General features: G+C 40.7%; 2 protein-coding genes across 2 annotated transcripts; both read right to left on the reverse strand.

The window, feature by feature from the left end:
* Window positions 1-321: 321 nt before the first annotated feature.
* LOC124147193 (E3 ubiquitin-protein ligase TRIM33-like) lies at window positions 322-7,875 on the reverse strand. Its single transcript, XM_046517818.2, has 3 exons — window positions 7,830-7,875; window positions 3,493-4,581; window positions 322-1,615 (listed from the first exon to the last, which is right to left on the reverse strand). The coding sequence occupies exons 1-3, from the start codon at window positions 7,846-7,848 to the stop codon at window positions 1,551-1,553; spliced, it is 1,173 nt and encodes a 390-aa protein (XP_046373774.2). The 5' UTR covers window positions 7,849-7,875; the 3' UTR covers window positions 322-1,550.
* A 1,235-nt stretch (window positions 7,876-9,110) lies between these two features.
* On the reverse strand, window positions 9,111-27,492 carry LOC124147192. The gene is made up of 11 exons (XM_046517816.2): window positions 27,314-27,492; window positions 26,849-26,937; window positions 22,463-22,558; window positions 20,699-21,271; window positions 18,898-19,020; window positions 18,037-18,155; window positions 14,965-15,040; window positions 13,457-13,602; window positions 13,020-13,122; window positions 12,113-12,189; window positions 9,111-9,193 (listed from the first exon to the last, which is right to left on the reverse strand). Exons 1-11 carry the CDS (start codon window positions 27,378-27,380, stop codon window positions 9,139-9,141), a joined length of 1,524 nt encoding a protein of 507 aa, XP_046373772.2. The 5' UTR covers window positions 27,381-27,492; the 3' UTR covers window positions 9,111-9,138.
* Between the last annotated feature and the right edge of the window lie 302 nt (window positions 27,493-27,794).

Here is a 27,794-nt window from a genome sequence, read left to right on the forward strand (position 1 = left end):
ATCAATTTACAGAGCTGCTGTGACACCATTGCCTCTCCCTGGACCGATGTTCTGGAAGACCACAGGGCCGAACCTTTGTGCAAGACCAATTCCACCTCACACCATGATGCTCGGACAACCCCACGAGTCTCTCTCAACAACACAAGCATCCGAATAACGTTCCCCGCGGCGTCGCTAGACTCTTTCTCTCTCTCTCTCTCTCTCTCTCTCTCTCTCTCTCTCTCTCTCTCTCTCTCTCTCTCTCTCTCTCTTCTGCTGTTGAGATACAGTAACGGCTCTCGTCTGAGAAGAGGACTCTTCTCCACTGCTGGTGGCGCCAATGCTGGTGCTGTGTTGCCCACTGAAGACGGTCCCGGCGATGACGTGGTGTCAGAATGGGTCCTCGGTGTGGCCTGTGACAGTGGAAGTGTCTGCTCGTCAATCGTCGACGCACGGTGTCCGCATTAATGTATCGTTGGTGTGTACACATGGTGTGTATCATTGTATTGTGTACAGTTATTGTTATTCAATAACTGAAATAGAACATTTAACCCTATTCAACGAGAACTTAAAACATGTAGGCTAAACATACAACATCAACGCCAGAGAATTATCAGTCTCGATTATCTGCCGCAACAGATTCCATAAGGCGTAAAAGGCAAAAAAGTGGTGAATAGGCAGATACTAGTGGTAAATAGGCAGATACTAGTGGTGAATAGGCAGATACTAGTGGTGAATAGGCAGATAATAGTGGTGAATAGGCAGATAATAGCGGTGAATAGGCAGATACTAGCGGTGAATAGGCAGATACAAGTGGTGAATAGGCAGATACTAGTGGTGAATAGGCAGATACTAGTGGTGAATAGGCAGATACTAGTGGTGAATAGGCAGATAATAGTGGTGAATAGGCAGATAATAGCGGTGAATAGGCAGATACTAGTGGTGAATAGGCAGATACTAGTGGTGAAAAGGCAGATACTAGTGGTAAATAGGCAGATACTAGTGGTGAATAGGCAGATACTAGTGGTGAATAGGCAGACACTAGTGATGAATAGGCAGATGTTAGTGGTGAATAGGCAGATACTAGTGGTGAATAGGCACATATTCGTGGAGAACAGGAACATATTAGTGGTGAATAGGCACATAATAGTAGTGAATAGGCACATAAAAGTGGTGAATAGGCTCCTAAAGGTTTGACCAACAAAATATCAGAGTTTTGCTGTTTATATTTACAACACTGATACCTGTGAAAGACTAATAGTGACACTTTCTTATTGTTTGCTTACGGATTCCACCAACAGCTGGAAACAGTCACGATGAAAAACAAAATCAAAGCAAAATACATTTATTATTATTTAACTTCATAAGCCTTCACAAAAGTAACTACATATACGTGTTATTGTAAAAATGCAAAATCTCTGCACTTTTATTCAGCCACACAAATTATTTATTTTATTTATTTTTGATTTTTGATTATTGTTTCGACTGACCAAAACCACTGGACATAAATCATAGAATCAAAATATAGTGGCCTTAGCTTTAGGCTCTGCTTGTGACACTGGCATGTGACCTTATCGAGCAATCTTTTTCACCAATGCTGTCCATCCTTCAGTTCGTGCCCGGCTTTTAGTCATAGCTGCAAGAATAAAGTATTAGGCCTCAATAAATGAATTATTACATGTTCATTTAGTTTATTGTACATATGTGCAGCAGAAGGCATTTGTTACATCTATATCTATATACAGGGCACCTGTTGACATTAACTGGCAATGCCTTTGAAGCATGAATGCTTAGTATGACTGGGTTCCATGCAGGTGTCAATCATGGCAAGTGTAGTAACAAAGCAACACACGTAGCTAGTTTCTACCGTCCGTAGGTACTTGAGGGCATTGGAATGAAATAAAAAGCGAGGTGAGGCGGGTGGGAATGAAAAGCTGAAAATAAATCATTTTAGACATGTATAAGCTCACGTCACTTTTCTGTGCGTGTGTCTCCCATGTTTCAGGAACCAGAGTAACAGTGCAGACCTTCATCAGAGGATGTGTCAACATGTCGAGGTTCAACTACCCAATCAGAAAACTGTAAGTCGGCTGTCCTCTTAATGTAGGTGGGGTACAGGTGACCAAGTCACGGGTGCAGAGTAGCCTCCCTTGTGCAGAGTAGCCTCCCTTGCACAACACTATACCAAGCTCTTTCACGTAACTCCCCCTTACATTCTCATGATACCAATTACATTACATTTGAAATGAAATAGAAATTCAAATTGACAAACAAACAAAAACGAAAGAGTATTTGGCGTCACGACAGTCATCACTTGTGTGTAAACGTACAGGTCAATTGGTTCAACTCCATGCATAGTTGCAGACTACCTAGCACAGTCAGGAGCTGGTGCGAGCTCTGTAAACGGGCTATATAGCTGTGAGGAGCTTGGAACTATGTCTTTTGGTTGCTTGGTTTGTTTGTTGTTTAACGCCGCACTCAGCAATATTCCAGCTACATGACGGCGGTCTGTAAATAATCGAGTCTTGACCAGACAATCCAGTGATTAATATCATGAGCATCGATCAACGCAATTGGGATGGATGACATGCATCAATCATGGCAGCAAGCCTGACCATCCGATCCTGTTGGTCGCCTCTTACGACAAGCATAGTCGCCTTTTACGGCCACTATATCTGCACTCGTGGGTAACCAAATGGTAACCAATTGTATTCTCATGGCCATGGCCATATGTTCAAAATATTTATAAAAGTCACTACATACTGAGTAAGTTCCATCTCATGTTCAGTGACTATTGTAACTTCCGCAGGTGATTTACTGATCACTAGAAATGAATTCTTTAAAGCTGCTCTCGTGGTTGAAAAATAAAGTAAAGAACATGTCGACAATTGTCTCTAATCCATGCACTCAACAATAATTGTGCTATGACAACAGAAACAAAATAATGTATGTTACAAATAATGAAGAAAGCAGTTTTTGCCCCGTCTCATTCATTCTTGTTTTTCCAGTTTACTGTTAAAGTTATCCACGATGTCTTCAGGACGAATTCCAGTAGGAGAACATTTAGTAACCCTTACGATGTATTTTTCAACTGAAGTACAGATATATAAAAACGATTGCATTTCTCTCTTAAGTAAGTTTCATGCAGAAATGGAGACTGTGTATAGATAGTTTTACACAGCTTTAAGCAATATCCAAACAGTTTCTTTACAGAGGGCTTTTTCCTCAGATCCTTGATGAAGTCTTCAATCAGAAGGCAAACCAATCATTCCAGTTCTGAGATGAGTTGGGGAACCATTCATTATTACAATTTCCTAAATCATCTCAACAAAATCGAGAAATTGTCTTTGAAGAAATATTGCATTCGGTTTTGTAGGATCAAACTTAATTCAATGTTAATGCTAAAAATGAAAACAACAAGATCTGAAGAAACTCTCGAAATAGCAACAGGAATATTAAATTCGACAGGTAGACATGGGCATCAATAATGTCAATTTGCATGGCGATACATACCTTCAAAGATTGCACTATCTACAAATCCCGATAGACATTTATTTAAAGCGGGTACGTCGGCTTTAAATCTGAGTTTTGTGTACTCAATATCTTGATCAGGAACTTCCCTGATCCCCTCCAGACTCCTCATTATCGTAGGATACATCTGTATCATCTCGACAGCATCTGCAGACTCCTTCCATTTTGTGAAATATCCCTGTGTTGTTTCAATCATAGCGATGGTCTGTTCTTGAGCTTTTGTTCTAGTTTGTACGCTGGTCAATGCCTGCTGTCTTTCCTCTTGAAGATTTGCTAATTGTCGTTTTCTGTGATATTCCAATGCATCCTTCAAGCTATTGTATATGGTGTTTATGTCGTCTTCACTCTGTTTTGTAATGTCGAGTATAGTCCGCTTCTGTTCAGCGCCTTTTTGTAGTGCTTGTTTTGTTGACACTGACGTCTTTGAAATAAGCTGAAGGTTTCTTTCGATCTGACCTCTTTTAGCTTCTGCTGCATTTTCAAGTTTCTTGATATCATGGTCTTTATGATCCACAATGCAGCAAGACACACAGCAGAGATGCTCATCAGTGTTGCAGTAGAACTCAATCTGATGAGTTGGGTGACTTTGACAGAAGTGACCTCTCTGAAAGTGTGCCTGGGGATCTCTTAATAATTCATCTAAAGTGATGACTTTATGGTTCTTGGTCAAGCGGTGACGTCTATGTGCCGAAAGACATGCTGTACAGATGAAAGACAAGCATTCCTGACATCTAAATTCAGCTTCATTTCCATCTGGACAATCCGTGCAAAGGGTTTTCTTTTCAAGCTTGATCTGTAGATATTCTGTCAGTTTATCCCTCACTGGATCAATCGGCAAGGTGTTAGCATTTCCTTTGACGGCTTGAACGTGTCGACACAATGGACATGTGATTTTGCTCCCCCCCTCTTTTGAAAGCAGGGTCTGCAGACAAGATGTACAGAACGCATGTAGACAGGAATTGAGAAGACGGGGACGTCGGCCTGTCTGGTTGAAGTGTTCAACGCAAACAGGGCATTCCAAGAAGGTATCCTTGAAATCTGCGACGTCAAGTTGACCATGGACGTGCCTCGCTATTGATGTAAAACAGATATGTTTGCTTTTTGACATACGTGTACTAAAAAGACATTAAAAGAATTAAAAATAGTGCCACAGCACTGTAGTTCACCTGGATATGCAGTAAAATGTTCCGAATGTCAACAAACCCAAAGCTAGTAACTGCATGTTTATTCAAACTAATAAATGTAATGTTTGTTTGTTTGTTTGTTTAACGCCACGTCATTCAACTTATATGACTATAGATTGCACAACACCGATGCAATGCACAACGCTTAAAGTTAATTGTTGATATTTTCCTCTTTTTTAACAAAAAGTGAGGAAATTATTAGTTTTGTTAAATTTATGACAAGTCAATCTTTTGATGCATGTCTCAGCAAATTTGGTTCAATGGATACTGAGCATGAATTAAGAAACATCCTCCACAACATCGGGTGCTTTATATTTCAAGTGTATTATAAAATATAACAAAATAATAATTGAATCACAATGTTTGAACAAAACACCATGCCGTCATAAGGAGGATGGGTTAGGTGAAATGGAGTCTAACGTCGCGTTCAAGGTTATTGCACATATATGCGGTGTGTGTGCTTGTTTGTACTAGTCCGGACTATTGCTGCTATTATAGTGCTAGCCCACTGAGATACCATGTCGCAGATTAACATGAATATCCCACTCAGACACAGTCTGCTGACTCCGAGACGACCAGTCCATGTTTAAGTCCCTTCAAGCCGAGCTCCTAGACAGGGTATCAAAAAGTACCATCTTTTAACGTCTTTAGGAGTGACGCGGTCGGGCTTTGAACCCCCAACCTTCGACTCTCCGGGTAGAGGCTCAATCCATTAGACCTCGGAGCCGGTCGTCATAAGAAGCAACGCGACTGTCAAACGAAGTTCAGCGTCATCAGTACAGTAGTGTTTGAGTGTGAAAGTTTGAGGTATTATTGTATTTCAGCCTAGGTAAAGTAAAACATGTAAATAATAAGTATATCAACAACTGCTGACAAAAGACAGCACCACATAACAGATTTGTATTTGAAACTAATTGCAGTGTTGGAGACGATATTTACAGAGTCAAGACTTCAATTGGGGGTAAATTAGAAGGCACTGTCAACGCGTTAATGTCAAATATCAATATATCGCCAGACTATTCATATACCAAATATCATTATATTTTGCAACATAGGTGTGTCATTATATTTTCAGCCATTGGGAAATCCATTTCGGACCTTTTATATACAAACTGGCGCAATATTTCAGTTTTTTATTTAGTTCTGTGAGCTATGAGGATGATGTCGCTGCCCGATAATGGATATACAAAACCATGTCATACGCTCATTTGGTATTCAGCTAGAATAATTGATTACACTTTTCATAAAGAATAAAAGAAAACAAGAAATTCTTACCATGCATGTGCATGTGATATATCATTGTTTGTTTGTTGTTTAATGCAGCAATGTATTTCAATATTACAGCCGTATCGCAATACAATGTCTAAAAACTTGTCAAGGTAAGGTGCCAAATTCTATCACCAAAGGTTATGATTGGAGAACCAAAAAGTAGACTTCAGTAACTTAAATCAAAGATGGCTGTGGGAACCGATTGTGCATCCTTCTTGCTTGTTTCTCTATGCATATGACTATGAATTTCTGCTCGCCAGTGCTCGGATGACCAAATCTAAACAAGGTAATATGGCCAAGAAGTTAACTTAAGTTTCAGGAAGTTCAATAACCATCAAATAGCCGATTCCCCTCTACTGATTTACCCACCTGAACTAGAAAGATATTTCTTTAATTGTGATCCGGAAATCAGGACCCATTCCTATATCTCCTTTCACCCACTCTTATAAACCTATTCATTGGGATCGCTATTAAGAGACTTCTTTCGATAGGCATTAAAACCTATTGTGAGGTTTTACTTTCCAGTCGGGTTAAATCTCATAAACAGGGACGTTGTAATGTCCCTGGGATTTTATATAATGTCCCGGGTATTTTATTAATATAAGTTCCGTTCAGATTGTAACATGTAATGAAATGTAAAATCAAATCACCAATGTTTTCTTTATATTCCCGAGGATCGAACTCGCAACCTTCACATTTGTACCCCAGTGAGTGTACCACGAGGCTACAGAGGTGTTGATAACCTCTATGGTTTTTAGAATGTCCTTTTCAAGAACCGTACGCCAGCAACAGATATTTTCGCGCGTTTCCTAAGGTTCATGGAAAGTATGTTCGAAACATAAAAATGTTGATAATGTTGTTTTAAGTTTCTTTTTTCGGATTATAAGCATGGAAAAACACTTTTCCTCGGTTTTGGTAGACAGAGCATGCCCTAGTGGTCGGGAAAAACCGCGGGGGCTTCGCCCCCTTGGTTTTTCCCTCTCCAAAGGGCATGCTCTGTCTACCAAAACCTAGTGAGCGTGTTTTCTCCAATACATCACCACTCGTCCCCTTCCGTCCTCCACAAGAATATAACCAACTACCCGCCGCCATAGGGCACATTAGAATTGTTCATGTAGTAGTGAATACAAATTATATAAAAGTCCCACAAAGCCTTAAAAGGAGATAGCCACTTGTTCCGCGTTATGTCATCAGAAACATTTATTAAATGTTAAATTAATACGCACAAAAGGACCCTTCTTTGGAGAAAATAACTCTGTCTTGATAAGTGTCTCTTAGATGAGGCTAACATCAGTAGCTGCTGTGAACACTTGGCTCCATTGCACACACTATGCACGAAGTAAATTAACATAGATCGAGGGCATAACTGTGTAAACAAATAATTTACGGGATCAATTTTCGAACATTTGTGTCTTTTGGTAGGTTACGGTAAGGGGCGGGATCACCACTTCCGGTTTGAAAGTGAGGCTTCTTCAGCGGAAATTTCCTACTTTCTGTTTGATAAACTGGTATGCGTCCCGATGTCCTTGGTGTATACGCGAAATAGGTCACATATACTGCCATAATTGTATAACCTATAACACTGTTCATAGTGTTGCGAATCGGAGCCATGGGAATATGTTCCTGCAGTAACTAAGGTTGCCGTCATGTATCGAACACTTATAAACGTGTTTACTCGTCAATAACAATTGTATACCCTCCTAGTCTAGAATTCTTAGCTTATCTGACATATACAAAAGCTTCCCACTGACGTTACTGAAAATGAATTCAGCAAATTCCCAATGCAGTTTAACAAGTGATACAGGAATATATTTATTCAGTGGGTGTAAATGACAGAAAAGAAAATACCAGGTAAAGTATGCCTACCTGCACCGCCTTCCGCCATGTTGTCAGACACACAATTAATATACGTCACAAAACCGTTCAATAGTGACCACTCGTGTCATTTCGGAACAAGACGGACAATTCGTATTGGATTCATTTCAAAAGCAGTTCTTTCCTGAAAACTGTGGGGATCGTTAATACGTACCAGAACTTACACCGAGTGTGCACAGCGGTCTATGGACAGGACATAATCATACACTTGTAATTATTAAGTTAGATGGATACTAGAAAATGTTTTATTTCGTTTTACCAATAGACGTGTGTGTGTGTGTGTGTGTGTGCTCGTGCTAGTCCGGACTAATGCCTGTTGTATGGCACTAGCCAGCTGTTCCATGTTACACTTTGTCTTCGGTGACTGAGGTTTCAGCGTGATACGATGCACACCTATACAATTCTCATGTCGTTATCTGCCTTCTTACAATTCAAGACAGAATTTACAAGCGAATGTTCCAGAACATTCTCATTCTCAAGCGTAACACCGTGAAGATCTGGGATAGAATAGGTCTTCAGTGACCCATGCCTGTCCTAAGAGGCGACTAACGGGATCGGCTGGTTGATGCATGTCAGCCTACCCCAACTGCGTGGATCGATTTTCATGATGTCAGTCACTGAATAGTCAAACAAACAAATAGATGTCAAGCCATTGTCATCAGCACTCCTACCAGGCTGATAAGTCGACCGCTTATATGTGTGATTGATATTTTGAGCACACGTCTGGGTACGAAGACACGCTATTGACTAATACCTCGTTCACATGCAAGCTGATACTCATGTGAGTATCTATACATATGTGAGTACATTTACTCCTGGTGTGCAAATGGGCCATGTGAACGCATTTACTTACACATGCAACATTGCTCCTGGGGTGTATTCCCATGACCTCAAGATGTCATGCAAAAGGATTTTTACTCATAAGTATTTTTACATAGTGTATACTTTGTGTCATGTGAACGTAAGAAACGTTTGCTTAGGTGCACAAAACTGTTTGGTGATGTCTAAAAAAAGCAAACATGTTACTGTGTGCTTTGGCTTTTACATCCAATAGGGAGTACAATCAATGGAAAATGGGTGGTCTTTGTGGGGTATTATTTGTCAAAGTCGAAAAACCTGTTATTTACAGACCGCCGTTTGAGTGTGGCGATAAACAACAAACAAACAAACAATGACATGCCATCCACCAAGTCACTAAATCTAACCAGCCAAGGCTATTTAGTTGCCTCTAATGACCACAGAATCAACACCAACAAATGAAAGAATAACATGTTTCATGTACTAATTGTTTTATTTTGATTTATGAAAAACCAAAGTTTGCAACTAGTGGAACATGGTCTGAAGCCGCCTTCTCTCTGAAACAGAAAACACAGAATATAAATGTTATATAAACATAGTGAAATCAACAACCACCCAAGTAAGGAAAGTGTGGCTGTGTTGTGTGATCGGACAAACACCAGTGTAATCATGGTAAAATATAATAATATAAGATAGCTACGCAATCGCAAAGAAGAATAAAGAAGGAAGCGGGATTTATTTCACGATAAAACGTTCTATCATGACGTCACGTCTGGAGATTCGTCATATATTGGACGACGATATTCACTCTCTTACCCAGAGTTCCGTGCGGCCGGCAGCCAGCCAGGATAGTACCACACTCCGGCGCAGTGGTGACTCAGCATAACACCACTGCCACACGCACTCTCCTACCCAGCGTTCCATGCGGCCGGCAGCCAGCATAGTACCTCTGCCACAGGCCAGTGCCATGTGACGATTCGTCACATCTTTCACAGTCCATTCAAGATATTGCATATGCTTTTCATCCGTTTCATGTTTGACAAGTCTAAACATTTTCATAAACAAATGTCAAAGAAGGCTGAGTCACCACTGCGCCGGAGTGTGTGCCACAGGCTAATTTGCATATCGCGTGACCAGACTTTTCTCTTCTTTGTAAATAAACGCGGTTTTTCAGAAATCAGTATAGAACGGACTAATGCAAGTATTTTGGGGTGCTTAACATATTGTTTTGCATAATTATATAGATATGCCACTAGAACTGCGACAGTGAATTTCATGACAATATATATTTATACATCAAAGTGACCGTATCGCTAGCTCTCTGTTGGGCTTCGATGACAGCACGTGGAGCCGTACAACCAATGTGAACAAAGGAAAACTACGCAAAAACAAGTAGATTTTCACATATAAGGTTACTTTCTTTATGAACCGTAATCATTCTTTGACATTTGTTTATGAAAATGGGTAGATTTGTCAAACATGAAACGGATGAAAAGCATATTCAATATCTTGAATGGACTGTGAAAGATGTGAGGAATCGTCACATGGCGCTTGCCTGTGGCAGAGGTACTATGCTGGCTGGCTGCAGGCCGCATGGAACTCTGGGTAGGAGAGTGGCATAGTACCTCTGCCACAGGCCAGTGCCATGTGACGATTCCTCACATCTTTCACAGTCCATTCAAGATATTGAATATGCTTTTCACGACCTGGGTTCAATTCCCGACATGGGTACAATGTGTGAAGCCCATTTCTGGTGTCCCCTGCCGTGATATTGCTGGAATATTGCTAAAAGCGGCGTAAAAACATACTTACTCACTCACGAATGAGAAGCTTAATATGCTCGGGACCAATTCTAAATCTAACACAGAATCTCCACAAGTTTGTGGAGTCAAGTAAGACTGGAGTTGCCTCATCAAATTATGATCTTCCATCTTTCTTTGAACACTAACAAGGCAATATTAACAACTAAATCCTAAACATAAATGTAAAATCAAATTAAAAGTCTCACTAGGTCATGACCTGCTGTTTAATTTGGCCCTTTAAAGTATCACGTCAAATTGTCTGATTGGCCGATCATGAGGTTACGTATAAATGTCAGACTTTCTGATTGGTAGCTCTCGCGCCAGACTCTCTGATTGACAGGACGTGAAGGTAATACTTACATCAGCAATCAGACTCTTATTTTGGGGGCAACCAAATTTCATATTATCCAACAATCATTATTACATTTTCTACCCTTGTTGTTGTCAGTGTCCCAAGGTATAATGGCTGGGACGGGTCCAAATTTACTTCCCTGGTACCAGAGCCCTATTACCTGTCCCTATCAAGGTACCCGCTTTAGGTCTCCAGAGTTGGGTACAAAATATCTGATTGGGAAATGTTTTACCAGATCCCTGGCAAAAACAATTTAGATACACATATAAAACAATCTGGAGTTGATTTAGGCTTTACTCAAAAGTCAGAAAGAATGTGGGCATAGTCAGAAAGAGTGAGTGAGTTGGGTTTAACGCCGCTTTTAACAGTGTTCCAGTTATATCGCGGCATGTCAGCTTAATGTGAGAGGAAAGCCCGAAGTGATGCAGGTCTCAGACGTTTACCACTTCGGTGAAACCCACGAGCATGGGTATGGTGCTGACAAACCTAGAAACATAATCGGGGCGAACCGGGATTCGAACCCACAATCATACGTTTCTGGTATGCCAAAGGGATGCAACTCTGAACAGCGAATTGTGGTGCCCTAGACGACGGGGCACCCATGCCCCCAGAAAGACATAAGCGACTTGTAATGTTACCATGAAGTTTAAACAGTATATCACATGACTAATCACGGTTTCGGGTAGTCCTGTGGGTACTCGGGTCCTACTAAGGACCCCACAAATACATGAGTTACCAGTACCAGCCCAAGTTGCTAGGGATTAATAACCAGATACAAATTAGAAGTCATCTGGAACAACATTTCAAGCAGAATTTTTTTTTAAATATCTACTCATTGGTGTAAAAATATCAAACAGACTGGACCCAAGTGAGTTAAAATATATCGAATACCTACAGAAAACTATCCATATGTTATCTATAAATAAATTGTCATTACTCAGTTAATTTTGAGTTGCCTACAAATACACAAATAAAACTCGAAAACCCAATAGTTAAACAACATTGTGCATTAGTACCCAATGTAGCCTTTTCAGTTTGGGTCTCTAAATTTCTTTATTTCAGTTTTTTATTTGCCCATCAAATTCATTTATCACATCTGCATGAATTCTGCTGCAGTGAATAATGCACAAATTCTCACCAGAAACAGCATGTTAAGCAAAATTATTCTAAAAATGATTGGTTTATGGTTTATAAATACCCAATAGACTCAAGCCAAGGTAGTAAAATATATTGAATACCCAAAGAAAACTAATACAAGAAGTGAAAGATAACATTTGAGTAATACTCAATGGCTCAGAAAATTATCCGGAGCCCTGTCTTACCCTCTCTTTCCATCATCAAGCACCTCCGTGTCCAAGATGTGGACATTGTTCTGCCTTCTCACAAAGATGTAATCAATCTGCAAGTAAGGACCAGTTTCACAAATCAGGGAACAACAATAATAATCAGATCCTTTATTCCGACACGATACCTCTCTGCATGAATATCTGAGACACCTTGACAGGGATCTATTAAGACCTGCTCGTTGGCCGATATTTGGCTCCAAGCCTGCAGCAAATGGCAGTCAAAAATCCTAAATTACAATTAAAAGTTTCCCAATTCATGTTGAAAAAGCCTCCACAGATGTTATGGCTTGTATTTCACTGATAACAGGACCATTAAAGAAGTTTGGAATCCTAGATGGATCCCTGTTTGACCACTCAGATATAATGAAGGATGAAAGGGTTCTTGAGCCAATCAGATTCGGCTTCAGTTTGGAATTTTTATCTTAGGATTTTAATCTTCCCCAGAACACGAACATACCCTTGACAGCACCCTCTTTTGAGTGTCGATGCCATGATGCTCAGAAACGACACATACTATATTATATGCAGACCTTCATTGTCATAGTGTTGTGGTATGGCAGTACAGCAAGGCAATGACAATAAAAAGCGTAAATGTATTTGTGGATGAAAATTGGGGGGTCTTGTCACTCTTATTAGGTACAAACAGGCTTCTAGAAACTGTCCCATCCATAAACGTCTAGAATGATCAAGTCTGCCTGGTCATGTGTACAACAAGGGCAGATAACTGTACAAATCAATTCTGGAACTCCACACACTGCTGTCGACAGCTCCTCATGGCACGGCATATTAATTTGAGTAACAATAAAGAATAGGGTGGTCCTTTGCCTCCTTTTAGTAGTATCCACTTGACATATGAATAGGAATGACAGCAATAATAATTTACCCTTTTGGTGAGGGCCTTATTTAAAGTGTTGAATGTGTATCCGCCTCTGTTGCCATGGAGATGCTGCCACGTGTCTATCAGAGAGGTTTTCTCTCGCAGATATCTATAGTGAAAAAAGTCTTCCTTTTAATATAGGGATACAAAAGTAATTCTTAATTTTAGATAATGAATTCAGTATTGACACAAACATAGTGCCCCAGCACAGAGACTCACCTGGATATATAGTCAACAGTTATAAATGTGAACACGGACAGACACATGGCTGTCAGCATTGACCTTCACATGTTTCTGTATAAACACTAATGACTGAAAGTTTAATGGAACAAAACTTTGACATATCAAGGAAAAACATACAAGTAAAACCTAAGTCTGGCAACTTCAGTGAAGAAATCTTCATTTTCAAGAGAGGAAAGTATTACAAAGTTGCCATGACAAACCTGATTGCATTTTCTTGTGGTTCAGCATTTAAGTCTCCTGTCAAAATGGCTGCTCCCTCAAACATGCGCATGTAGTTCCACATTTCCATCACTGACTGCTCCCTGGCCTCGTGACTCAAAGACAGGTGGGTGTTGAAGATGTGGACCTGGAAGCAGGAATGTGGCATGGTATAAGATCATTTATCGTCCAAAACTGGCTCCCACAGGACATATCGCTTTGGTGAGATCAAGTGGTATCTAGTGAGCAAGTGTGGTTTCATGCTGCTTTTAGCAATATTCCGCCGCTTTTAGCAATATTCCAGCAAAATCACGACGGGGTCAAGCGATATCTACATTGTAGAATGAAATTGCATCACAATGCAGACCATTGTGACATCACAGTCAAATGACATCATTTATGGCTCTGCTACTGAAGCTGTTAGCAATGTTTTTTACACGAACACTGCTTCTTACTGTCTACAAACTCAAAAAGTTGGAAGAATGATGTTGGATGATAAATAGAATCTCAACCTTGTGTCTTTTGATATCAAATATATCAACACTCGTCGATAATAGTTTAAAACTCCGAGGCTTTCCAAGGAGTTTTAAACTTTTATCGACGAGTGTATCAGTATCAGAGGTACTTACTGATTCCAGTTTACTGTTTGTTTGTCTTTTAACACCTCACTCAGCAATATTCCAGCTTTATGACAGCAACATAAAACTACTTGAATCGGGATTAGTTAAACCAGTGATTGATATGAGCAAGAATCCACACAGTCGGGATATGTTGAAGTGCCATCAACCAATACCATGTTTTAGACCACCAGATCCAGTCATCTCTTACGGCCAGCGTAGGTTGCTAGGCAGGGACCAATTCTCCAAATATATTGAATACCCAAAGAAAACAATCAATACCCAATGTGAATGATAACATTTCAGTATATACTCAATACCTCAGAAATCTATCTGGAGCCCTGTCTTACCCTCTCTTTCCATCATCAACACCAGTCCAACAGGAGTCAAACAGAGTTCCAGAATATTCTGAATACTTATGAATAATGCTCAAGTGCCCAATTATCTGATTCTGGAGTTCAGGAAATATTTGACTAGGATAAAAACTCCACTATCAAATTCAACATATTAAGAAGCACCTCATGTGCACAGAAACTGTTCATAGTGCCAAGCTCCTCACGGCGATATAGCCCATTCACTGAGCTCTCACCAGTCACAGCTCCTGACTGTGCTAGGCAGTCTACAACCATGCAAGGAGTTGAACCAATTGACCTGTACGTTTACACACAAGTGATGACTGTCGTGATGCGAAATACTCTTCCACCAGCTAATTTTGTTTTTTTGTTTGTCAATTTGAATTTCCATTTCATTTCAACTACAACGTAATTGCGTAATTGCTATGTGAAAGAGCTTGGTATAGTGTTGTGCAAGGGAGGCTACTCTGCACAAGGGAGGCTACTCTGCACGACTGGGCCATGTGTTCCCCACCTACATTAAGAGGACAGCCGACTTACAGTTTTCTGATTGGGTAGTTGAACCTCGACATGTTGACACATCCTCTGATGAAGGTCTGCACTGTTACTCTGGTTCCTGAAACATGGACGACACACACACTCCTTACTACTCACAGACAAGAGTGTTGTAAATAGAAACCAAGAATGTGTCTTCTCAGAGCCACTGCCCAATACAGGCAAGTGAGTTGTGACACATATGCATCACAATACATTGGTGCAAATAATCATGTATCGTGACCACAAGTTGTCATGATTGGGATGACAATTTCACATTGGGTTTTGAATGGGATCAAAGTACAGTTAGGCCTTTCATTTTTTTAAAGGATAATTAACAAAACCAACCAATATAAACACTGACATCACAAGTGTCATCATAAGATGAGAAATGCCCCAAGCCCCCACAAATTGGAAAGAACAAATCATTTGATTGAAACAACAAGTCCCAAAAGAGTGATCTGTCCAACTTGATGAGAGTATTCCCGTCTAATCTGTCTGTCTGTATACAAGAGTAGCTCTTGAGATATCAAAAGAATACCATGGAATTGGGATTCGGAACTTTGTATTTGTATGCCATGTGCTTTTTTGCAACAGTATGAGTCACACAACTGGTACAAGCCTTATGCTGTAATCTGTTGCATTACCAACTGTAGTTATCAACAGTTACTTAAGCTCACCTTTCACATTTAACAAAACATTTCCCTTCTGTTACTTTGGTTACCTTCATTGAGGAACAGCTATCTGGGCAATTTTGTAGACTTTACAGACTCAAATTCAAACTTGTTGCCGTGGAAACAAAAAAAGATATTCTAAAAGTCCCTAAATAGCAAAGGGCACCAGTTGACAACCTGGTCTTTGTGACGCAATATGTCATGAAAGAGTACTTATTAGTTTTAGAGATATCACACATCACATCACTATGAACAGAGTCAAAATGAAAATAAAAATTCCCTAAATAGCATTAACTTGACAACCTAGTCTTTGTGTGTGCAAAGTTTCAAGAAAGAATACCTATTAGGCTGAGAGATACGGTCCGGACAAAAATGAATACAGATGGGCAGACAGACAGACAGGGTGATTACTATATCCCCCCATATAACTTGGGAGGGGCGGGGGGGGGGTAGATAAAAAAAGAAGATATTTGAAATTGTTTTTTATACCGCTGACTGATTTACAATTACTTTTTGTCCTGTGCCTGCAATATTAATCGTAGTTGTTTGGATGAGGAAAACCACTATCATTTGTATCCAGTCTCAGTTAAAGTGAGCTCTTACGACATGCATGAGACACTGGACCCTGTTCCATCTCAGCACAGACACAACTGTAACTCCTATACATTAACATATGACTCATGACAATCCTAGCTTCATGGAATGGGGCCCTGGGAACCTATTCTGACCTGGAATGTCCCTAGGAATCCCATCAGTTGAGTTAGTTAGGGTTGTAAGATTGTAATGCACAGAAAACCTAATAATGACTTTCAAATGTTTGAACGTTAGGAAAGCTTCAAAGCAGGTGTGTGTAGAAATGTTCAAATTTCTGCATTTCTGTAAAGTGAGTATGGTTTTAGCAATATTCTAGGCTATACCACCACCCCGTCCCTGTCCGTTAAGTGAGTATGGTTTTAGCAATATTCTAGGCTATACCACCGCCCCGTCCCTGTCTGTTAAGTGAGTATGGTTTTAGCAATATTCTAGGCTATACCACCACCCCGTCCCTGTCCGTTAAGTGAGTATGGTTTTAGCAATATTCTAGGCAATACCACCACCCCGTCCATGTCCGTTAAGTGAGTATGGTTTTAGCAATATTCTAGGCTATACCACCACCCCGTCCCTGTCCTTTAAGTGAGTATGGTTTTAGCAATATTCTAGGCTATACCACCACCCCGTCCCCGTCCGTTAAGGGGGTATGGTTTTAGCAATATTCTAGGCTATACCACCACCCCGTCCCTGTCCGTTAAGTGAGTATGGTTTTAGCAATATTCTAGGCTATACCACCACCCCGTCCCCGTCCGTTAAGGGGGTATGGTTTTAGCAATATTCTAGGCTATACCACCACCCAATCCCTGTCTGTTAAGTGAGTATGGTTTTAGCAATATTCTAGGCTATACCACCACCCCGTCCCCGTCCGTTAAGGGGGTATGGTTTTAGCAATATTCTAGGCTATACCACCACCCCGTCCCTGTCCGTTAAGGGGGTATGGTTTTAGCAATATTCTAGGCTATACCACCACCCCGTCCCCGTCCGTTAAGTGCTTTTGGTTTTAGCAATATTCTAGGCTATACCACCACCCCGTCCCTGTCCGTTAAGGGGGTATGGTTTTAGCAATATTCTAGGCTATACCACCACCCCGTCCCCGTCCGTTAAGTGCTTTTGGTTTAAGCAATATTCTAGGCTATACCACCACCCCGTCCATGTCCGTTAAGTGAGTATGGTTTTAGCAATATTCTAGGCTATACCACCACCCCGTCCATGTCCGTTAAGTGAGTATGGTTTTAGCAATATTCTAGGCTATACCACCACCCCGTCCCCGTCCGTTAAGGGGGTATGGTTTTAGCAATATTCTAGGCTATACCACCACCCCGTCCATGTCCGTTAAGTGAGTATGGTTTTAGCAATATTCTAGGCTATACCACCACCCCGTCCATGTCCGTTAAGTGCTTTTGGTTTTAGCAATATTCTAGGCTATACCACCACCCCGTCCCTGTCCGTTAAGTGAGTATGGTTTTAGCAATATTCTAGGCTATACCACCACCCCGTCCATGTCCGTTACGTGAGTATGGTTTTAGCAATATTCTAGGCTATACCACCACCCCGTCCCTGTCCGTTAAGTGCTTTTGGTTTTAGCAATATTCTAGGCTATACCACCACCCCGTCCCCGTCCGTTAAGTGAGTATGGTTTTAGCAATATTCTAGGCTATACCACCACCCCGTCCCTGTCCGTTAAGTGAGTATGGTTTTAGCAATATTCTAGGCTATACCGACCCCCCGTCCCTGTCCGTTACGTAACATCCTGGTCCAAACAATGACGCAAATAAGATGAAAATTCCACTTCAAATGCTTTAATGAGACCAACCTGAACAGAGGCAGCGAGTGATGAGATGTGATAGGGTAGCGCGAGAACACGGCCACACCCTCCTCTGTCCGCCCATCCTTTACACTGTTAGGCTGGAGCTGTGCAGGCTGATACACGAACTGCAACACGAGAGTCAGGAGATGGCCACTTAAACTGGGTTTAAATAATCCTGGGTTCAAAATTCCTTAAAATAAGCTCCCAGTACCTGAACAACATATCTTGTGACAAAGCTCATTCAATGAAACTATAAACAAATGTGAGAAACACACAAACTGCACCTGGTACCCCCACAGCATGTCAGCCAGATCTCCCTTCTGTACACAAACCTCACCTGGTACCCCCACAGCATGTCAGCCAGATCTCCCTTCTCTACACACACCTCACCTGGTAGCCCTGCAGCATGTCAGCCAGATCTCCCTTCTGTACACAAACCTCACCTGGTACCCCCACAGCATGTCAGCCAGATCTCCCTTCTCTACACACACCTCACCTGGTACCCCTGCAGCATGTCAGCCAGATCTCCCTTCTGTACACAAACCTCACCTGGTACCCCCACAGCATGTCAGCCAGATCTCCCTTCTCTACACACACCTCACCTGGTACCCCCACAGCATGTCAGCCAGATCTCCCTTCTCTACACAAACCTCACCTGGTAGCCCTGCAGCATGTCAGCCAGATCTCCCTTCTGTACACAAACCTCACCTGGTACCCCCACAGCATGTCAGCCAGATCTCCCTTCTCTACACAAACCTCACCTGGTACCCCCACAGCATGTCAGCCAGATCTCCCTTCTCTACACAAACCTCACCTGGTACCCCTGCAGCATGTCAGCCAGATCTCCCTTCTGTACACAAACCTCACCTGGTAGCCCTGCAGCATGTCAGCCAGGTGTTGAGCTTGGTTTGGTCCCAGCTCTCCTCCCTTCTGGTACTCGAACCTCACCTCCTGGAATGCTATGATGTCTGGCTTATGGGCATTTATCACCTTAAAAGACACCAAAGATAAATCTATTTCAGTGTTGACAATTAAATACATCTATTGCTATCTAGCCAAAGGAAATAAATCTTAATCCTTGCTTGCCATGAAATGTAGTGAGAAAGAATTTGCTTTAATCATTGTTTCAGTTATATGATGAGACACCAGTATAATGTTGGTGGACGGCTCAGGTAAGGTGAAGTGAAATGGTGTTTAATGTTGCATTCAAGATCATTGCACTAATATAGCCATGTGCATGCAAGTGTGAGTAGCTGCCAGCACTTGTCCGATTCTTGATTAATCCCCTTATACCAAGTGCCAGGCACCGTTAAAACCAAGTACCACGTTTTCACATGTTTTGGTCTGACCTGGCCTAGGATGGAACCACCAACCTTCCGCTCTCTGAGCATACATCCTATACACCAGATCATGGGGACAGGCACATTTAGGAAGTAACATACTTTTTGTTCAGAAGAATTAGGTTACCTGTAACGAAACACACGGTCAATTTCATAATGCAACAGTGGGCAACCCCAAAGAAATTTAATTAAGCCTTGCAAGGTTAACTTCAATACTCCATGTCACTATATTGAAGTCACGGCGACCATTGTGATGCAAAAGAAAGGTTGTCACTGTTGGCTGTAGGATCCAGATTTCAAGCTCTGGATACATAAAACCTGAAAAACACTTCTTTGTCAACTTCTGTCATGCTTTCTGCCCCAAATATATAATCATATAGTATGAATATTACAGAACTACAAATAGTCATATTTAAACCTATAGTTGTACATATGATTATTAACAATAATACCTACCTACAAAGACTGAGAAAAAAATACTTTTCTACAAGTATTAGCTTCCAAAGGAGATGTTGCTGTCAATTTGCAGGTTTCAATCAGCTGGTTGTGATTTGATACCTTTGATCGACCAATCAGAATTGAATAATCATAAATTAATGGTAGGATTTCTGAATGGATATCGATTGTTTGATCAGTCAAGACACTCCTACTATGAACCCTATGAGGAACACGCCCTGCAGCTAATAGCAGTTGCCAGTGGACAACCACCCTGGCACCATCGCTACGCCATTGTGTCCAGCCAATCACCAGTTCAGTCGCCTGTACTATACACAGGTATTCATAATATGTGCCTGAAAATATTAATGGGGACAAATAGCAGATGGCCACAACAGTTTGCATTCTTTATATATATGAAAGTCTTGGTCAGTTAGATAGGAGCATATTGAGCTCAATTTCCTTCAGAAAATATTCAAAAAATGCAATCAAAAATATCATTTTTAATAATATTTTACAGCAAATTTGGACACTTTAATTGGTAAAAATGCTGGTTTTCCTCATGATTATTTAATGATAGCAATCACATCCTTAACATGGTGACCCGTGAATATCCGGGTTAGAAGAGATCTTCAGCAACCCATGCTTGCTGTAAAAGGCGATTGTGCTTGTTGTAAGTGGCGACTAATGGAATCAGATGGTTCAGGCTCGCTGACTTGGCTGATGCATGTCATCGTATTCCAATTGTGTGGATCGATGTTCATGATGTAAATCATTGATTGTCTGGTATTATTGTCTTGATTATTTACAGACCGCCGTCATATATCTGGAATATTGCTGAGTCCGGTGTTAACAACAAACAAACAAAAATCATTAACAAAGTTTAGAATTACCTGTCCAAGCCTTTTGATCCTGTCCACATAATGATGGCTCCCTTTCTCTGGTCGGGAGTTGAAGTTCCACGTATTGTAAGTCATCACTGTAAAATTCAAATAAATATCAGATCTTTTAACACAGGACTTTGTAACAGTCTGAGCACCAAAGTCTGTATACAAACTCCCCTGGGGGCTGTTATCACAAGAATGTAGATCCCTCAAAACGTCCGCCCTCCTCAGCGTGCAGGATCTCGTCGCAAACAGCGCAGCGTCTTGAGATCCACCACTAGACAACAAGGAACACACTGATGAGCTTGACTCCTCATGGAATGGCACTGTGGTTTGATTTTTCCTCCGATGAGGAGAAAACTCCTCATTTGTGGATGTGTGAGCAAATATGTGAAAGTTCCCTTTGGGATACATGGTAACAATAAAATTGTGCCCAAAGACAAAATCCTTGGATGTCCAAGTAATGTGGAATGTGTATGTGGATCCGAAGACAAGTAACGTGGACATCGGCTGGGGTTTGTCGCTTTGGGACATGACGCTGTGAAGGTAGGGTTCTCGGTCGTCACTTGTAAATACAAGTTTCTGAAAAAAACAAAAAAACAAACTCTTAACAAAAAAATGATATTATGTGAGAGTGAATGAGCATGGTCATACGCCGCTTTTAGCTATATTACATCAATATCATGGCGGGGAACACCAGAAATGGACTTCACACATTGCATCCATGTGGGGAATTGAACCCAAGTCTTCAGCATGACAAGCGAACACTTTAACCACAAAGCAACCCAACCGCACTTGTTATTTGAGAGAGGCTGCTATCAGAATTATTTACTGATTCAACATTACAACAAACCCCACCAGGATGGGCTTCACACATTGTATCTAAATAATATTGTTTATACTATATTTATACTATATTTATACTCATGTAAATATTCCATAATATTTCCGATTCCAATAATAGGATTCATACCCCGGACCTTTTGATCCGAGGTCGGACACCTTGTCCACATGACCAAAGAGGTGAACCTCGTACATACTCCCCTGTCAACAGATGGTATGTGCCAGACCGCAAAGGAGGGAACTGTGACTTATCATGCTAAAATAATGCTCAACACTGTGTTCGACGCCAATGCAACGGCCATACAATTTCAAATTCTCAGGATCGAATTCAAACAACAGACCCAAGGTCAGGTGCTTCGTTGACCAAAGATGTTAAGCCAGTCACCAAGTATCGGGTGGTCAGGCTCGCTGACCTGGTTGATGCGTGTCATCGTATCTCAATTGCGTAGATCGATGGTCATGATATCAATCACTGGATTGTCTGGTCCAGACTCGATTATTTACAGACCGCCGTCATACATCTGCAATATTGCTGAGAGCGGCGTTAAACAACAAACAAACAAACAAACCAGTCACCAAGCTGACAAGGTAAGGTTGCCTCTGCTACATAAACAGATGAATTGTGGAAAAAACTCCATCCTGTCAATGTGGTTCATCTCACAGGGTAAGTTTTAGCTTATTTTTATCTCTTGGGATTATGAATTGCATTTCAGACAACAGCGAATTTGACACATTTGGGTTAACAGTGCTAAATATGGTATAAGGGTATCGGAGCAGACTGCAAGTTTGACACAACCACGGACTCGGCCCATCTGAGTTGGAGACAACGGGGTTCAACATTATACAAGTAGTATTCTATGAGTAAACAAACACACAGTTGTAATTCAAGACCCTCTGTATATGATAAACATTGAATATGATGTGCCTCACCATTTTGAGAAGGTTTCGAACGGTGTATGGACGCAGACTTCCATCAGGCTTCCTTAAATTACGCCGCGTTCTTTGTTCCAGGAATGCTATGGCGGTCTGAAAGAGAGGTGGAGTCAGTTCAAAAGTGTCGCCATAATAACTGAAAACAAGCTCAACCCCACAAAACCTTCAGCAGATACCAGAGACTGAAATGTTTGTTGTTTCGGGTGTGGCACATAGTACTCATTAAGATATTTAGGTTTTCCCTTTGGAATGTAGGTCTGCCAACAGGAATAATACTTTAGATTCAAGTAAAATATGTTATCTAAGATGTTTGTCTTCAGTTATTGTATTCAATGTTTGTGTTGCACCCAATGTAGTCAACATGGAGTTACAAGTCAGTCAACCTTGACAGTTTCCACAAGTCAGTCAACCTTGACAGTTTCCACAAGTCAGTCAACCTTGACAGTTTCCACAAGTCAGTCAACCTTGACAGTTTCCACAAGTCAGTCAACCTTGACAGTTTCATCAAAGTCAGTCAACTATGACAGTTTCCACAAGTCAGTCAACCTTGACAGTTTCCACAAGTCAGTCAACCTTGACAGTTTCCACAAGTCAGTCAACCTTGACAGTTTCAACAAGTCAGTCAACTATGACAGTTTCATCAAAGTCAGTCAACCTTGACAGTTTCCACAAGTCAGTCAACCTTGACAGTTTCCACAAGTCGGTCAACCTTGACAGTTTCCACAAGTCGGTCAACCTTGACAGTTTCCACCAGTCAGTCAACCTTGACAGTTTCCACAAGTCAGTCAACCTTGACAGTTTCATCAAAGTCAGTCAACTATGACAGTTTCCACAAGTCAGTCAACCTTATCAGTTTCCACAAGTCAGTCAACCTTGACAGTTTCATCAAAGTCAGTCAACTATGACAGTTTCCACAAGTCAGTCAACCTTGACAGTTTCCACAAGTCAGTCAACCTTGACAGTTTCCACAAGTCAGTCAACCTTGACAGTTTCATCAAGGTCAGTCAACTATGACAGTTTCCACAAGTCAGTCAACCTTGACAGTTTCCACAAGTCAGTCAACCTTGACAGTTTCCACAAGTCAGTCAACCTTGACAGTTTCCACAAGTCAGTCAACCTTTACAGTTTCCACAAGTCAGTCAACCTTGACAGTTTCATCAAAGTCAGTCAACTATGACAGTTTCCACAAGTCAGTCAACCTTGACAGTTTCCACAAGTCAGTCAACCTTGACAGTTTCCACAAGTCAGTCAACCTTGACAGTTTCCACAAGTCAGTCAACCTTTAGTTTCCACAAGTCAGTCAACCTTTACAGTTTCCACAAGTCAGTCAACCTTGACAGTTTCAACAAGTCAGTCAACCTTGACAGTTTCATCAAAGTCAGTCAACTATGACAGTTTCCACAAGTCAGTCAACCTTGACAGTTTCCACAAGTCAGTCAACCTTGACAGTTTCCACAAGTCAGTCAACCTTTAGTTTCCACAAGTCAGTCAACCTTTACAGTTTCCACAAGTCAGTCAACCTTGAAAGTTTCATCAAAGTCAGTCAACTATGACAGTTTCCACAAGTCAGTCAACCTTGACAGTTTCCACAAGTCAGTCAACCTTGACAGTTTCCACAAGTCAGTCAACCTTGACAGTTTCCACAAGTCAGTCAACCTTTACAGTTTCCACAAGTCTGTCAACCTAGACAGTTTCCACAAGTCTGTCAACCTAGACAGTTTCCACAAGTCAGTCAACCTTGACAGTTTCCACAAGTCTGTCAACCTTGACAGTTTCCACAAGTCAGTCAACCTTGACAGTTTCCACAAGTCTGTCCAGCTGCATGAAATTTCCCTCCACCTGCCCAACTGTCTGGCAGAAAAGACTACTTAAATACAGTTTTATAATAACTCCTTGTAGATTCTCAAGTGTTTTTTTGCATTATTTCATATGAATCAAGACTTGATTTATCACTTATTTTGTGTGATTTTTTCAATATTTATAACGCCTGAGTGCGGGCAGGTAATTTTGAAGATAGGCAGGCAACACTTTGGGTCACCTAACCAACTGTCTTGTTGGGCTGACAGCTGTTATACTTGTTGGTTTGTTTAACACCACACTAAGCAATATTCCAACCTCATGACAGAGGTCTATATTAATTTAGTCTGGACCAGACAGTCCTGAGATCACAAGCATCGACCTTCACAATTAGGATACGATGACATGCATCAACCAAGTCAGCCAGCCTGACCACCCGATCCCGTTAGTCGCCTCTTATGACAAACACGGGAGGCTGAAGACCAATTACATCCTGGATCTTCACGGGGATACAGCTATTTTGAAATTATAGGGTTAACCTTTAAGTTGGGACTCATTTGTTGAGGATTTGTTTATACAGACTATCCTCTTCCCTTTCATTGTGCCATGTTCAATTTCTAAATTCCCAGTGCATGTATACATCACGCTAAGCATTTAGGTTTCAGTTTTCACGTCTTTCTACAGTCTTAGTTTGTGAAAGTTCAGTCAGCACTGGCTCAAAATAATAAACAATAAATAAATATATAAGCTCTAAGTGTCTCTTAAGGCACCAGGTCCCTGTTACAAGAACCGATCATAGCGCTATGATTGTCATAAGTCTTAGCGTTAGGGTCACTTTGTGTAACGCGGCCAATTTTAAACTTATTTTAACTGTGCTATTACGATTCTAATTGCACCATTGGCACTCTAATACAAGGAATTTTAAATCTTGTGTGAATACTTTGTAAAGAAAACCAGGGCTAAATATTTTAATGTAGGAAGCTTATTTTATTTTTTATTTGTTTGAATCCCCAAGATTATCCTTGCATGAGACCAGCAGGTTATCATCAACACCAGTCGTCCAGTCATGTCTTTTTTACATAATTGTTTTTTAAAACAAAACTTAATATTCTTATAAATATAACTGGTTTAATGTGCATGCATATATTAAACTGTTCATTCAAATATATAAACATGTTGGGGTGATTGCTTCAATGTGTAATCATAGTTACAGTTACATAGTTACAGGACTCATTTCATAATTCAATTGACCCATGAAGATCCGGGGTAGAATAGATCTTCAGCAAGTCATGCTTGTTGTAATAGGCGACTAACAGGATTGGGTGGTCAGGCTTGCTGACTTGGTTGATGCATGTCATCATATCCCCATTGCGTGGATCGATGTTCATGATGTCAATCACTGGATTGTCTGGCCCAGACTCGATTGTTTACAGACTGCCGCCATAAAGCTGGAATATAACTGAGTGTGGTGTTAAACAACAAACAAACAAAATAACATTTCATAATTTCTGGCAACTGAGTGAAGTGTTACCTGATGTACATCAACCGTTGGATGCAGGGATTTTATGTTTGCTTCAAATGATCGCATTATCTTATCAAAGCACAAAGAAAATATTTACAACTCAACTTTGTGCAAAGAAGAGGAAAAGATATATATTTGGTCCAACCAGTTGCCTATCACTTGCTTAATGAAATAATCCATTGACATTACAACTATTTTGTTTGTTGTTTAATGCCACATCTAGCAATATACCAGTTCTATGACGGCAGTCGGCAAATAATAAAATCTGGGCCAGGCAATCCAGTGATTGACAAGTTGAGCATCAATTTACGCAATAGGGATATGACCATATGCACAGGCCTCTACTTGCGTCAGGTCACTAAGATATATAGTGTACATTAATAATGTAATGTACTAGCTGTACTGGTGCAAATACAAAAATACCCATGATTATTTGTCTAAACTTTCCTTACAAAATCTAAACTGTTCAAACTGATATAATCCCATACCGTATTCGACATAATAAGCGCCCAGGGCGCTCTCAAAATTAGAAATAGGGGGCTCTTATTAGAATTAAATTTTGGTGAAAAACAACAGAGTTGAAAGAATTTCGTGGTTTATGCTGACAGCCTGAAATGATACAAAAGAAAAGCGTGTGTATCATACATGACAGATATATATTTTTCAAGAATTTAATTGCCCATAATTAAGGGTGCATATTACACACGAGTGTGTACTACTATACACGAATAGATAAGTCTTGTGAACATTGATCAATCGAAAGGAATTGGAATTGTTCACTAGCCAATATATTAGCAAATATCGCTGTGGGTTTTTATTGGAGCCGGGAGCTTATTACGTCGAATACGGTATTTTCAATTTTTGCAACCTACAAAATCTTGCGTTACTGCACCATTGTCAATTAAGCCTCCATTTGCATAATCACACAAATGAGGCTACCAATCTTGATTTGCATTTGAATACATTACACCCCTTCCTTCATACTTTATTTAATGTGTATTTTCTAGACGTATCAACAATAGGGGAAAATACATGCATTGCAGTAGCAGGTGGTCATGATTTACCTCAACAGCTTTTGAGATGTCCTCTTCTCCAAGAGTTGGACTTGGTGCTGGCAATCTCCAGATGCCACCATACAGAAGGTTGTCATAGTCTGGAACATTTGCCCGCCACCATCATAATCATCATCACCATCATCATCATCATCATATTTTGCTATGCATACATTTCCATAGCATAAAACATTACCATTGTTGAAATAATTTGAGATGTTTATATTGAAAAAAGGTAAATATAAGGTACAATGTGTGTGGCGCATTCCGGGTTAATTCATTTGAGGTAGACGTTTATTTAAATTTTATCACTGAAATAACAACATTCAGAATGATGTAGAGATAAATACACGGCTACTCTCCTTTGTAAGTCTAGATCTAATGACACATATGCCAGAGCGAATCTCTTTGGGAAAATCATTTAATGGATCTGTCAAAAAATAGAAACATGACTCTCAATTAGTGACATGGCACTACCTGGTTCGTCATCTTGACAGAGTGCAAAGCATAGACAACTCAGTAACACCGACACCGCTGGCTTCATTTCTGTGACTAGAAAAGCTCATTTTCCTGTCAGTGTCATCAGCTGGTCATCCAGTCATTTGTTGACGCGCTGAATCTCCAACTCCACGCATCGTTGCAACAAATGACGCTGTCAGGAGTCGTCTATAAACCCGGATTTCATTCGGGAAAGACCGGTCCAATATCGCTCACATACCCAGAGAAGAGCGTTACGCTAATATTAGCCTGCAACCTCAGGGTATCGCAGTACTTGTCATGTACGCTAAACGGAACAAAATGGACTCACTAGCCTTTATGATTATTCGCGTTCTCTTTATCAGGTGTCATTTATTTTATCTAGATATGCATATTTTACTGATAACAGTTCATTATTTACATTAGTCTCGCCGAGTAAAAGCCGGGCCTGGCGCTCAGTCAAGCTCCTCATAGCGATAGC

Source organism: Haliotis rufescens, unplaced genomic scaffold (assembly GCF_023055435.1).
Source record: "Haliotis rufescens isolate VD_foot unplaced genomic scaffold, xgHalRufe1.0.p SCAF_39, whole genome shotgun sequence".
Lineage (NCBI taxonomy): Eukaryota > Metazoa > Mollusca > Gastropoda > Lepetellida > Haliotidae > Haliotis > Haliotis rufescens.

Excerpts from the sequence above, each read along its gene's own strand:
- LOC124147193 (XM_046517818.2), bottom strand. Across the intron at positions 1,616-3,492 it reads AGATAGTGCAATCTTTGAAG|CTATGACTAAAAGCCGGGCA; the intron begins GTATGTATCGCC and ends TTATTCTTGCAG.
- LOC124147192 (XM_046517816.2), bottom strand. The coding sequence starts at position 27,380 with ATGAAGCCAGCGGTGTCGGTGTTACTGAGTTGTCTATGCTTTGCACTC. Across the intron at positions 19,021-20,698 it reads GGATCAAAAGGCTTGGACAG|GTGATAAATGCCCATAAGCC; the intron begins GTAATTCTAAAC and ends GTGTCTTTTAAG. Across the intron at positions 13,603-14,964 it reads AACTACCCAATCAGAAAACT|GTCCACATCTTCAACACCCA; the intron begins GTAAGTCGGCTG and ends TCCTGCTTCCAG.